This window comes from Cryptomeria japonica, chromosome 9 (genome assembly GCF_030272615.1).
Source record: "Cryptomeria japonica chromosome 9, Sugi_1.0, whole genome shotgun sequence".
Lineage (NCBI taxonomy): Eukaryota > Viridiplantae > Streptophyta > Pinopsida > Cupressales > Cupressaceae > Cryptomeria > Cryptomeria japonica.
This window is the reverse complement of record NC_081413.1, coordinates 385,838,048-385,853,520: the sequence shown is the minus strand read 5'-3', so window position 1 is coordinate 385,853,520 and position 15,473 is coordinate 385,838,048. Positions and strand designations below refer to the sequence as shown.

At 36.2% G+C, this 15,473-nt stretch overlaps 1 protein-coding gene across 1 annotated transcript in view; it reads left to right on the top strand.

Moving 5' to 3' along the window:
* Nucleotides 1–14,267: 14,267 nt before the first annotated feature.
* Nucleotides 14,268–15,473, top strand: part of LOC131072755 (pyrroline-5-carboxylate reductase) — a 74,767-nt gene continuing 73,561 nt past the window's right edge. The window contains exons 1-2 of the mRNA XM_058009023.2: nucleotides 14,268–14,599; nucleotides 14,800–14,891. Of these exons, the coding sequence (XP_057865006.1) occupies nucleotides 14,365–14,599; nucleotides 14,800–14,891 (327 nt within the window). The 5' untranslated portion in view covers nucleotides 14,268–14,364. The remainder of the gene's footprint in view (nucleotides 14,600–14,799; nucleotides 14,892–15,473) is intronic.

Here is a 15,473-nt window from a genome sequence, read left to right as displayed (position 1 = left end):
CCCCTTTAGCATTGATGTCATCACATGCAATATCTGACATACTATACATTCTCTCTCCCCCTTTGACAACAATGGCAAAGGGCACTGTCAAGGTTTCACTCCTTCTTGTGTCTACCGGGTACTGACAGATTGGTATAGCCCCTTTTTTCTCTATGGGATGCTCCTCCTCCTTCAATCATCATTTGTTACATTTTATCAAGTCATAACACTTGAGATGGAGGGCACAACCACCATCTGAAACCAATTGCCTAGCAACCGAGTGTATATGCAGACCGGAAATATGCATATACAATACTGAAACCAATTGAAGACCCATGTATTAGTGAATACACCATACCTACCAATCAAATTGCATCATCTCCTTTTGATATGCAGAAGCCATTCTGACCCCAAAATGTTGATACCAAGTGTTGAAGCTAACATTGATACCAATTGTATCTCTTTTGACAACAATTGCATGTTCTCTTGGGCAGGTAACTTACATCTCCTTGTATACCGGTCCACGGTGCAACGACAATGGCACTTGATTTCCTCCCGTGTCAAGTGTATCAAGCACCAATCATAAGATATGACTGTGAACTCCCCATGAATCACAACCCTCTGGTCTTCATCTTCTGTCAAGTCCTAAACTGGTATCCCAAACTGACCACAATGCCAAGTCATATTGACACATGTCAACACTCGCACCGGTTGACATCATGATATCTTCATATGCATGGGATTGGCTACTGGTCCAACACATTGTCATATAGGACAACTTTTGATATCATCAGAGACATAAACTCATATGACCAGGCCACGAGAGCCACGACACCACAACCAAAACATATTTACCCACATATTCTTCAATACCGTTAACTATCCCTACCGACAACATACTCCACCTATCGATTTACTATACCAATTTAGTATCTCTGTTAGTATACTTTGTCCATTGGCTCTCCTTCTGGTGTCACATCCCACTTTGACACTTGTAGCAGTGATCCATCTCACCCATGTGAATGTGTAGCCAAGATATCAATTTGCACACATTCTTTTATCTCATCTTTTTCATCATGTCAGTGGTTGCCCATCCTTTCCTATGTCCTTCTCAACATGTGGGGGTGAATGATCTTATCAATATATAGCTCCCCCTAAGGATATGCATCTCCTTTAAACTTTAGGAGATATCACCTATGCATTGAGTGCACAGTGTTGACCCATGGTCATGTTCTCTTCCTTCTTCCTCCATACCTGCTAGGACTCCCTCCTCTTCTCATATATAGCCTTTGGAGCATGTCTCATCTTCTTCTGCTGATAGGTCTTTGCATTGCCAGATTCTACAATGTGACAAGTTACATTGCCATAGAAACATACTGCACTCATCCCAGCTGGATGATTGAAAGACCTTCTATCAGACCGATTTGATCTTCTTCTCAGGGTCATGTCGTTGTAGCCCACTACCAGTTTCGACTGACTTCTTGATCTTGCAGGAGCATATCTTCTTTGGGCATAGCTGTTATGCCAACTGCCATGTGCATGAAACATCTTCTTCTTACACACATTACTTCTATGGCCAAATCCATTGCAGTTATAACATATATAATTTTTATTTCTTGAGGCAACAAATGGACTATGGTTATCATAACCGGGAGTGGGCTTATGCAAGTTTCTACATTCTGATGTTCTATGAACAAATGCATTACATCTTCTACAAACTGAATTTCTATTCCTAGGAAGAACACTTTTTCTATTCCTAGACATCTTCTTGAATTCCTCTTCCCTATGGCCATATCCTTTACAAGCAAAACAATAACCGAAGAGTGGAGACATATTACTTACAAATTCATTTTGCCAAACATGAGGTGATCTGACTGGTTTGGCTTCTCCACTTCTACTTCTCTAGGGCATTGCATCTCTTTGTCTTCCACCAGTGGGGAATCTCTTAGGCTTCTTTCTTGCATTCTTGTTTTCGGTGAGCCCATCTTCTCTCAACTTTCCCTTTCCTTTAGGATCTGCATTACTTCTTCTTGTTGCATCGATCTTCATTTTTAGCTTCAAGTCCTCACCGGTTGTAGCTAGGTCAACCTTCTTTATTGGTGCACTTCGTACTGTAAAGGTCTGACCCTTGTTATCTCCATTAGAGGAGACAAACTGAATGTCCTCGTGACAAATATTCACACTTGTGGAGCATTCACCAACAACATATCCTAATCCTCTGGTATCCTTGGTATGTTTTTGTTTACTCAGCATTTTGTCCAAGGCCTCAGTGTTTCCATCATACCAGAGCCCTACCTTGTGTTCATTTTGACACTTCTCAAGGTCTTTCTTGATGCTCTCCATTTCTCCTTTTAGGTCCTGACATTCTTTGAACTTTGTCTCCACTTCTAGCTGGAGATCCTCACATCTTCTCTCCTTAACATCAAAGACTGATTTCAATTCACCAGTCAATCCTTTTGCCTTTTCTAGTTGAGATGTTAATATGTAGATATTATCATTTGATTCTTCAAGGCATATTCTCAACCGACTGCATTTTTCATGAACTGAATCTTTGTACCTTTTAAATTCCTTTCTAACATTTCACAACTCTTCTAGTGCACTTACCAGTTCACATTCAAGATCTACTTCGCCTTCTTCTTCATCATCACTCCAAAACACATCTTGGTGGTAAGATTGATCTGCATGATTACTCTCTGATGTGTGCCTCTCATCTTCTGATTCTTGAGTCATAAAGAGGTAAGTTTCCTCTTCATCATTTATGTTGCTGCTAACAGGTTTACCTTCATCATCTGCAAACACACATGCTTCATTCCTTTTCTTGTTTCCACAAACTAGTTCTGCAGTGCAAGGTTAATTGCCATACAATTTATTCAATCTATCTCATAGGATTTATCTACACTTATCTAGCTATGAAGAAACATCACCGGTCAGTCCTCTAAATATAGCCTTCATGGATTCTTTATTGCATGTAGATCTTCTTTCTGCATTTGAATAGGTGGGAGGACTGACTTTACTAGGGCAACCATTTACAACAGACATCCATACATCAAATCCTAGAGAGGATAGGTAGACTTTCATTCTACAACTCCAAATGGAATAGTTTGAACCATAAAAAACTGGAGCAAAGATTGACACTAAAGCAAACCATTGTGTCCTCAAGCCAGAATCTACCCAAGCTGGAGAAAGCTTATCAACCGGGAACCTAGGGCTCTGATATTAATTGTTAGACACAATATACCACTGAGAGGGGGGTGAATCAGTGGTTCTCAATCTTTTCCCTTTAGCTATCCTATGTGTGTATATCGGTTATCATCCTATTACCTAGTGGGTTTACTAGTAAGATAAATCAAGACAATGCAATGCAAGCATACACAAGGGCACATCCCATAACACCAGTATATACGAGGAAAACCCAATATGGGAAAAACCTCAGTGAGAAATGTTGTTGGAGTCTACTGCTCCAATCCAGCCTCACAATAAAACATTTCGGTTAAAACATTTAGGGGACCAACCCAAGGAGTACCACTCCTGCAGTTTATGGGCACCAACCCAAAGGAGCTAAAACCCTTGTTGTTTATGGGCACCAACCCAAAGGAGCCACAACCCCTGTTCTTTATGGGCACCAACCCAAAGGAGCTACAACCCCTGTTCTTTATGGGCACCAACCCAAAGGAGCTACAACCCCTGCACCGAGCACCAGCCCAGTGATATTCAAAGAATCATTATCAATTACAAAAGTAATAACCTATTACAAGTGAATCTTGTAACCATTGCATATAATCTCTCTACCGACATCACCCATTGTCTGCCTTATCGGTTCTATAGTCTTCCTATCACTTTGTCTCTCTTCAGATTTATGTTGGATCACTATCTTCTGCTCTTTGCTACACTCTTCTGTTGTTGCCTTACCGGTTCTGCTCTACCAATTACCCCTACTCTATTTCTCCTCCGCCAGTTCACTGCCTTTTCTTATTCACCATTCAATTGACATTCATGCTGAAATACTTCTTTACTTGTGGCCTTTACCTTATTGGTTAATACCCTCTCACAGGTTGCATCTCTAACACATAGTTTATATGATCTTCGATGGAGTCACTGAATAGTTGGCTCTTTTCTTCTCTTTCACACTCCACACTTCAACATTCGGCATGCAACATCATCATCATCTCTTGGTCTTTGTTCTGCATACATATATCTAGGTTTTCCCACCAAAACACAAATTCAAACACTGGTGCGATTAGGGTTTCTTCTTTGACCAACGAGCCATACCATATCCAATCAAATCTCCTCAAATCATGTCTCAGAGATGATTGCCTGTACATCATTGCCAACATTGTCCCTTCCAGTGCAGGCCTTCCATCTTTAGCAATCTGCATTCAATCTGTCAGCTCATATTTTGGTCAATCACCATAAATGGTTCGATGGTTTACTTCACCTACTTCGATCTGTATCCAGACATCCTGCATCGATTAGTGCACTCCATGGATCCGATCTTATATGCCCTGCCTCAAGCCGCAACCCCTCAACAACTCGACCCACAGCAGTCATGGTCAACATTAAATGTCGACCAACTATGCAAAAACCTCACCTTCACGACACGTCACCGACCTCTGCAATCTTGCCACTTCAACTCCACGTGGCATACCTGAGGATTAGATGCATCTTCAACTTGACATATGACCAAGTAGCTTTCCCATATGCCATCCTTTCTTATTGAAGCAACACATTCTTTGTCACTCTTCTCTTCATTTGGTGGGAGTCCTATTGTATAACATCCAACTCTTACCGATGGACTGCACATGCTTCGCCTCCAGTGTTGACGTGATTCTTGTAACATTCTGGTTCGTAGCCGCTCAATGCCAACACATTACCTACCGGTCATCATACCATACCGTTCTCCAGTGCATGTCAACAACACATGCCAACACTGACTTGTGTATTGGTAACCTGCAATACTTGGCTGACATCAATGTCACCAATACACTTCAATCTCCCACACCGGTTATGCTATACCAGTTGACATCAATGACAACACAATGCCAACATAGGCACCAAATTCTAATATTGATACTAAGAAAAATATAAAACGCAAACCTATGCCACTACATAATTCTTGAAGAGATCTTTTCAATGACTTCAAGGAAACGAAAAAATTTCATACCATAGATGAAACTTATGCCATTTGAAAAAAAAAAACACTTTAAGGGCTAGAAGTGGGTTCAAAAGGATCATGTTTGTATAGTTGGTAAATTCAAAAAGCATTATTAAGTGATAATTGGGTGGTGGCAATGGTTGAACAAACAATCAACAACAAATTTTAAAAGTTTAAAAGTGAAATTGAAAACCTTTAAAATTATTGTTTTTAAATAAGTTTGTGAGGGTTGATATTTGGACCCACTTAAGTAGTGGTTGGGATCATGGATAATGTGAAAGTCAATGAGGATTGACACCCATATATTGGCTTTGTGACTATCAATATCATTGCTAGTAGGGTAGTGGGGGGTATAGGGGTCTATGGATCCCATACAACCCCCATTTAATTCTTTATTTTATTCATTGTACAATTTTTTTAAAATATTTTCTTAAACTTGTAACTATGACCATACAACGGAAAAATGGGGGGAAGTTTTTCATTCCTCGAGTCTTAGTGGCCAAAGTAGATAAAATTTTATACCAATCTTCATGTTTCAGGACTCTTAGATCCAATGGTGAGGTCTATTCTATATTTGGGAGGTCATTTACAAAAATTCCTCTATACGAGTTGATAGTGAACTCCATACATCCCAAGATCACCTACAAATAAATAGGCTTCTATGAGAGAGTGTGGCAAGAGAATAACTTGCTTGAGTGTGGATGCAAAATATTGATTAAAGATGCACATACGAGATCTTGATAATACATAGGAAATAGTGAGAGGTAGGATTGGACACAATCATGACAAGCATCTTAATTCTATGAAACAAGCAACTAAATATAAGATAAGATTACATGACAACTAAGGACTTCTAAGAATATTCCTAGATCCTTAATTAAAATTAACATGTGAGTATGTGTAAAATTGGCCTAAGTAATGTCTAGTTAGATAATGTGCCTTGTTTACACTACAAAATTGAAATCGGATAGGAAACACCATAGTTCACAACAAGGCCCCCCTTTAAGTGCAACTTAAGGAGAATGAAAATATATGCATACTCAAATATGTCAATGAAGATGATTATAAGTCCCAAATACTATGCCATGTTAGGTAGCCATTTACAAATGTAATCTCATAAACGAAGAAAGAGAGAAAATCCATTGAGATAAAAATCCTCTCCATAAGAGAGAAAATATACAAAATTATATGCAAGTGATGAAATAAGTAATGAATGAAGGAATATACATAAACCCCCAAGGAGTAATTCCATCACAAATATACAATAAATATCCCCCCCTGAGAGGGAAAAAGAGAGACAACGTATCCCCCCATAATGAAGTAGGTACAAGGGCAATGAAGAATGTTTGAAGATAAAAGATGATCTAATGCCTATAAGAAACTTGCTTTCCTTTACCAATAAATAGATCAAATGGTGTATGTAGAATAAATTCCATAACAAAGTGCATAAATGAGGGAAGAATTCTCATGATGTGTGTATCTAAAAGTTGATGAAGTTTCTCGATGCTAGAATGCGCCACAACAAAATTAGGTGTTATCCAAATAAATAAAGACGATGCATCAACATTATGTGAAAACTCATGAACATTAATCTCCATATATCACAAAGGCAAGATAACAGTAGTGTTGTAATTATCATCAAAGAGGGGAGATACCCTTTGAAGTGTGTATTCTAAATTTGTAATATGAGACTCAATAAATAAGTCTTAAATACATATCAAATAACCATCCTAAAAAACTAGATCTAAAAACCTATGTCACGTCCTACTGAATCAAAGTATAGAAGCTTTGGCCACATTCAAAGCTAAAGAAGTAAGAGGTGGAAGATACTAAAGCTCAACAATAGTATCAAGAATACCAAGATTCAAATGACCAAACTTCTCACACACATAATTATCATTTGATACATGAGTAATAATGTCAACTAATGAAATTGTTTTGTAATTAGGAGTGAAATAAGAAAAATAATACAAACAAGATGTATTATCAACCATACCAGAAACTATGATCTCTCTAGTCTCCAAGTCCTCAAACATTAAATTAGGTGTGAACATTATTATTTTACCTTGTTTGTTATGTGCAATTTAATAGATAAAAAAGATATTTATTAAGAAGGATGGAACATTAAGTACATCATTGAAAGTGGCCTCTCTCATGTCAATATGACCTTTACCACACACACATGTTTGTATTGTTACCCATAATTTTTTTTGTTGAATTACAAGATAAAATGAAGAGGACGTACCCTTAGATGATGTCATATGATGAGAGGCTCTAGAATTAAGAAGCCATCTCTCCAATTTAGGACTTGTAGAGGCCAAGAGTGCTTTTCCTTTCATTTTCTCTATCCCACTTGCCACGCCTATTGTGCCCGACCTTGTAGATGTACATGTAGATGGAGAGGGTGGTGAAGAAGAGGAGAAAATTGATGAAGGAAATTATATGTTGTGCTTAAAAAGGAGGCGATTCAACTCATCAGTCTCCTTTTTGTAGCACTTATTCTTACTATGTCCTAAATATTTCTAGTACACACATTTCGTACTCTCCTTCTTGGATGATTCCCTATTGGAAGAGGAAAATAACTTAGGGGTTTTATAATGGTGATTCCTTAGATTTCTCATTGTGATTAGAGTCCTCATTGTTCTACTTCTTACCTTTGCTATTTTAAGCCTTTAGATCCTTTTCAATAAGATTTTGTGGTTTTAAAGACTTCAACATGCCCATATATACTAACCTTTAATTTTACCTTTTATGTGAACCTTTAAATGCATCAATAGTAGGAATTTTATGTGTAGTACCAAGAGAAACCATAATAAAATAGAATGTGGAAATAAAAATTGAATAATTAGAACCAAGTTTAACAAAAATAGAAAGAATTGATTGATCATCCTCTTTGCCAACTTTGCATTGTTTTAATTACAATCTAACAGATTTGATCTTGGTGAAGAAGTCTTGGATATTGTCAAAATATGATGAATTAAGGCCAGTAAGTAAGTTCATTCTCCAACTTGAAATTCCTCATCTCATCTCGCCTTCTAGAAAGATGCTCCAAGGTAGTCTAAATCTCATTTGGTGTTGTGCAAGATGAAACATGAAATTGAAGATCTAAAAAAAATGGATAAACCTAAAGTAACAAGGGCTTCATCTCTCCTATCAAGCCATTTTCTTCTCTTTAAAACACTTGTGGGTCCTGGATCTATCCATAATATGATCCTTTGTAACTTCAAATTGAGCAATAATAACTCCATATGTGATCTCCACTCATGATAATTATATGGAGTAAGAGGAACAACTTTTGAAAAACCCATAATGAATACAAAGAATACAATAGAGGAAAAACAATTTACCCATTACAATATAGGAAATTAACCCCTTTGCTCAATAGAAAATTATAATTTCTTGCAAATTGTTAAAAGGATAAGCCAAAGCACCGAATCTCAGTTTAAACTAAAATTTTGTGTGCTTGGTAAAAATCTACAAAAAGTGTATATGTAGATCTATAGAGCTCTTGAATATGTTTTTGATGTCACATGAATCACAAAAACAAGGGATTTAGGTAAAACGTTATGAGCTTGGAGACTGAAAAATAAGATTTGACTTTAATGGACAATAACATACACAAAAAAACAAAATATTACCTACATCACTACGAATTGTTTAAAACTTGCCTTTTGATGATATTTTATTTTTGAAAAATGGACTCCCAAATCAAAACTTATGTAATTTTGAAAAAAGATGCTCTATTTGGGCAATATGGGGGACAAAATTGGGCCCTTGGGCCTAGCCATTGATCTTCCACATAACTATGACACTATAGAGTTTTACAAAAAACACGTTTCCCATGGGTGATTGGTGGGTGTAGACACTTAAAAATAATTACTTTTAATTATTTTTAATTCCTCACATAATTAATTAATTAATTATGTTAATTCAAATTCTCCTCAATATTAATTAAATAATATTGTCACTATAGTATGTGACTGATTTATTTAATAAATCAATCCCTTTCTTTATTCTTCTAAAAAATTAAATCCTCACAAATCTTCCTCTTAGCTAATTAATTCCAATTAATTAGTTATCCCACATAACTCCTTTAAATCACCTTTCTAATTTATCATTAACCTAATAAAGTCTTCTAGAATCCCCCTAAACCCACTTAACATTATTCTTCTAATTTTTAATTCCCCCACTCATTCTCTCTCCTAGTCAAATCCTCCTACAAATCCTATCCCACCTAATTCTTCCTCTAATCCCCTCTTAATGAGTTGCTAGTGGCTAATCATCATGATTAGCCACAAAGTCAATCCCCTGTCCCTTCCATCCAACCACCAGCTTTCAATGCTCTTTTCCTAAGTGAATGTGAGATTTTCAAAATCTCGCAATCCTCTAGGCATCTCCTCTCCCAAGGAATTTTTAATTCCTTCTTATTCCTCTAATCCCCATGATCATCCCTTTTTGGAGAATTTTTTATTCCTCCTCTCTATTCTTCAAGGAATGTCACATCCCTTTCTCCTCTCAAGGCACATTGGGATGTCTTCCCAATGCACCTTGCTCCTCTCAAGGCACATTGGGATGTCTTCCAATGCACCTTGCTCTTCTCAAGGTACCTTGGGAAGTCTTCCCAATGCACCTTGAGACAAGAAATGCCTTTAAGACATATCTCTTGGTCTCCACACCCTCTCTTGGACCTTGTGTGAGCTCACAAACAATCCTAGCCCTTCATCTTAGATCCATCCCAACCATCCATTCTTCCTCTCTTCTTCCTATAAATTGAGGACTCCATCCCTTCATTGATCATCTCCAAATTCAGTAATCTTATGCTGCCCTTTTGAGCCTAGGAAATCATCTTAGCAACCTTATCATGTCCAAATCATATCTCATCCACACTTAACGATTTTATTCATATCATCCTCCTAAAATCCATTTCATATTGTGCACAACATTGGAGAGCCATCCACATCAAGCAAGCAAGAGGAGCATATCAAGCAGAGCATCATCTAAGGGCGCCTTCACTTCATCAAGCTCCATCTGAAGGAGAAGGTATTGGTTGTGAGGTATATGCATTTCATTCTTGTTTTGAGCATTTCAAATTATGTCTTTGGATTTCATATGATTATATTGTTAGTAAGATGAGAGAGGGGGGGGTGAATCATAAAAACTCAATAATCATTGTATACATCAGATTCAACCTCGGTAGCCTTTACTGATATGCAACTATGACTGTAAATCATTCAAAATCATAAACAGATACACTTAAAACATCATAACACATTTAAAACTAGATTTAACGTGGAAAACCAAATAGGGAAAAACCACTGTGGGATTTCGGACCCACTACGAAATATACCCTTCTAGAGTATGCTCGGTTAAAAGCCAATCCTGTTACAGATTACATAAACACATTGCTAGATGTGACCCGGTTAAGGGATTTCCCTCAGATTTGTTAGAATCTTGCACTTTGTTAGAAGCGACCCTGTTAAAGGATTTCAAACACTCATTCAGAATGTTACCTTGCTAGAGGATTTACAAATAAGACTGTTGGGTCCACTCGGTTAAGAGATTTCCTGTCACTTACAAAATAAATAACAGTATAAGATATATCTGCAACTTCACATCTGAAATGCTAAAGCAGACTCTGTGTGCTCAAAATAATCTTGTCATAAGACTTATCTTGCTCCTTGCTGGGCTTCTCAATCTGTTCTTTAATCAGATATTCAATCTTCTATGCTCGGTGATTACTGCTGTAGTATCACTGTTCTTCTATTTGCCCGCATCTATTGTTCATCAACAATTTCTTATTTATAAACAATTCCTAATTGCTTAATCTCCTTGATCACATTTCCCATGATCAATCTTAGCCATCAGATCTTCAAACTTGACTAGGTTCATTGTATCCTTTGATCTGAAAACGTTTTATCTCACCTTGGAACTTGTATTCCTTCCTTGGAACTTGTGCTAGGTTATGACCGATGAATCTGTGCTGTAGATCTAACTCCTATATTTTTGATGTCGTAGATCTTCAACAAACTTCTTGCATGACATACCAATCATCTATACATCTCCAGCTCATTGGAATCCTTCATTTAATAATGCTTTTATCCATCCAATGCATTCTGTTATTACTTGGTTGTTACTCAGTAAATACTGAACCTTTACTCGGTAGATATTCTGCCTTCTTTAACGGATATCGATAACCTTAGGATTTACCGACTACCTTCTTTGCTCGGTAACATAGAACAATATCAAACCTATATTCATCTATTGAATGAAATCTTTTCTCCTTCATGTTCAGTCTTTGAATACTCATTATATAGGATATCAAAATAATCAAAACAACAAAATCTCATCATTGTCTTACTTGGTAATAGTTGCCCATTGAATAACTTATTACTCCCCTTCATTTTCATTCTTTCCGTGTCACTTACCGACATCTTTATACTTATCAAAATATACTCATTAAGATATGGCAATATCATACTGAATCAGAAAATCAATTGCTTGACATCAATGACAAAATAATATTATTAAGACAGTAATCATCCTTTCTCAGTTATATCCATAATCTTCAACAACCTTCTCAATATCCTTATACCAACAAACTTACTGGAATGCCAACAATCTCCCTTTGTGAAATGCTAACATATATGTTTGATTTGCATATTTGCTATCTAATCTGCCTCACTAGTCTTTTACCCTCTTCAGTGGGCAAAGCAGTGGTGGTGCTTGGGTAGGTGACAAGTGCCCATGCTGCTTGTGGCTTAACCCTATCGCTAAATAGTAGAACCTATCACTTGCCTTTAATTGTGACATAAGGCCAATTGACAATTAAAAAGAATAATTAATAAAAATCCTAAAATTGTACTATATTTGACATTATGTGATGTAGTGGGTAACATCAACTCATACCAACAATTATGTCAATGCTTGTATATAGAATATTCTCTATAGATTATGTTGATACCCCAACATATTCTATTAACTATAAACATGTGCCTTGGTGACATCAACAATTGTATGATCACATATGATTCATATTTTATTAGTTCTATACAGTTGTATGAATGTAATCTTTTGTAGAATTTGCTAACCCCTAGCAAAAATGGCTAAAAATATTATATCAACAAAATATGAAGTGTTTTATATGAAAATAATTTTTTAGGCCTTTTGGACTCAATGGTGAGGTATTCTTACCCAAAAAAAGTAGCCACAAAATCTTGTGTCCAAATCACCCTCAAATATGAGGAGTTTACATATCTAGAGCTTTGATACCATGTAGGAATTGATAGTGAACTCCACCCCCAAGATCGCCTACAAAATAAAAGAGCCTTTCACAAAAGAGTATGACAAGATAATAGCTTGCTTGATTATGAATGAAAAATATTGATTGAAGATGTACACATACACCACATCTCACACCTTGAAATAAGGACCTCTCACCTCCATCATTCACAACTACGGCTTCAATACCACTTATTAGGAAATTACTAGTTTGATCAAACAATTTCCTACATATATGACATTGCGAGAGACAAGCATACATGTATGAACTTACAAAATAACCATAATGAAAATATCAAAAGCATATCACAAGATTATACAAGATATACCTTGGAAAAATCTTCAAGGGAAAATCTCAACCTAAAAAAGCATCCAAAATGTATTTTTTAACTATGAACTATTGCAATACACTCATAGAGTCTCCATAGATAATTCTAGAACATCAAGCTCCTCCAATGCATCCTTTGTGTGTCCAAGCATAATTTGTAGCCATGCAATGACACGTTCGATGCCATGCTTCACATATGCACTCTATGAGAGAGCTTAATACAAATGACAACCAACTCAAAAGGTTGTGATAGCCAACCAACCAACCCCAATCACTAAACATGTGCTTTATTTTATAGAATCAAATTCACACAAATACAATTATGGTATTGGGAAAGACATGTATCTCAAAACAATTGAATCCAACATTTACTTTTTGATACTAACTTTTCTCAATATTAAATATTTTTCTAATGTGCAACCCACACATAAATTATCTAACCAGTGTTACATACAACTTTACAAGTGCACCCAAATAAATATGTAACATAAATTAGCTAAACACATTTTTAAAGATGAATCACAAATAAGTATTTATGTTACATATTAAAATAATTCTTATAGGTATAAAATAAGTATTTATATTACAACAATATTAGGGTAAAAGGTATACTTTTCAACAATTGCTCATGTAGTTCCTTCAACTTATTGTCGATATAGTGGGGATCATTATTCCTTGAGGGTAGATGAATGATTTGAGTTTAGTCTTGCACTTAATCTTCAACAAGTTCATTAGTGCAATTAATATCACTTAATACATGTAACACAATACTTCTCACATGTGCACAATATTGTCCTCACACCTTTTTATAAGTTCTCATGAGCAACTACACAACATTGCTTATGCACATAGTGTGGCCTTACACATGGTTGCATGTGCTTATGCTTAGTTAGATCATACATGTGTAGCACATGGAGCACCAATAACCACATGTAATATTTTCAGTTGATGACCTTTATGCACAACATGGTTAGATTACTAGTACCATATGCATTAAACATATGGCAACATCCATGCCATGCTATTATTCAACTAGTACCATACACATATGCTATTAGCCCATCTATATAAGCAACATGCCATATGTGTAGGACACTTACCAACATCTATGTGGAACCTAGTTGACAATTTATAAAAATACTTGCTTTGTACATTTTGTAGAATAGATGAATTATACATATATTCTTGTCTTAGCTTTCTAGATATTTTTCTTATCATTTTGATTACAAGTGACACATTTTCAAGAAACCTTTACATTTGAATATGTTTTCTTTTATACATTTTATTATCTAAAAGATTATCATCATGTTCATCTTGAAAATTAGATCATGAATGATCTATTATGATACTTCACACTTATGAACATCAAATGACGGTCAAATAGTCTCAAAAGAATAAAAAATAAAAATCCTCTAATAACATATTGTAAAACATAAGTTGATAAAGATTAACTCAAAACTACCTAGGTGAATCCAAAAATCATTGCATTATATTAAAAAAAAAAAAATCTAAAAATCGGTCTAACAAAATTTCGTTATGCTGGTTACAGGCAAGAGTTTTTAAAAATCTGGAAACCGAGAGGAGGGGAAAAATAGAAGGGGAAAGGAGAGCGAGTTTGTGAGCAGAGATGGGCGAAGTAGGAGAATTGAAGATCGGATTCCTCGGAGCAGGAAAGATGGCTGAGGCAATTGCGCGGGGGCTGCGCAATGCCGGTGTCTTTCCCTCCTCACGCATGCGTACTGCCCACGCCCGCCTTCCTCGTCGCGAAGCTTTTTCTTCTTTCGGCGTTACTATTCTCCCTTCCAATGCCAAGCTTGTCGAAGAATGTCAAGTTGTTCTTCTTGGAGTCAAGCCCCAGGTTGGTAAGTTTTTGTCACCAGCTTCTCATTCAAATTATTTTTCTCTAATTTCTTCTCCCTATATCATAGTGTAGTGAATTGTGGTGCTTGTTTTCTATTCCTTTTCACTTTCTGCAATGAACTAACGTGTTTATTGTGGATTTGTTAAAAAATGAAGTGTTGTTAGGTTAGATTCCTCTCAAGTTGCATATTACATTTTACAGTTAAAGAAGTGCTCGTGGACCTGAAGCCTTTATTTTCAGAAGACAAGTTGCTGCTATCAATTGCAGCAGGTGTCAAACTTAAAGACTTGGAGGTTGGTGTTATTATTTGTTGGCTTAAGAATTTTGTTAATGCTCCTACATACAATGCATGAGGATGCATAATTGTGATTTTTAGGCATATTAAAATATGCATAAGGAAGTCGATTTCTGCAAGAGAAATCAGGTTTAGAAAGCTTATTTTAATGTTTCATTGGCAGTTTCTGTAGTAATTGCCCATTGTAATACAAAAAACATTTGAAGTCTATTTTTCCATGAGTTGAATTTGTGCAAAGTGAGCAGGGTGTCTGGATTTGATATGTTAATTATAATGGACACTTGTGTGCTTGTTTGCATGCTTTCAGAAAGCATTTGAAGTACTGCCTATTTATTAATTGCAGCATATGTGGACTTAATTAAAAGATATGATTTTGGATACAATCCTTTGTTGTTATGTATAATTTTCTGAATGTTTGTTGGCAGCAGTTTTGTCGATAAGAATAAATAATGTTTTGTTTTAATAAATAGCAAGGTAATGGTTTGTAGCTAATGGTTTGTAGCTCTCGGGTAGTTGTTAGTTGTCAGTGGTTGGTACTCTTAACCAACCGCCGAGTGCTATATAGTTCTGGCTTGTATTG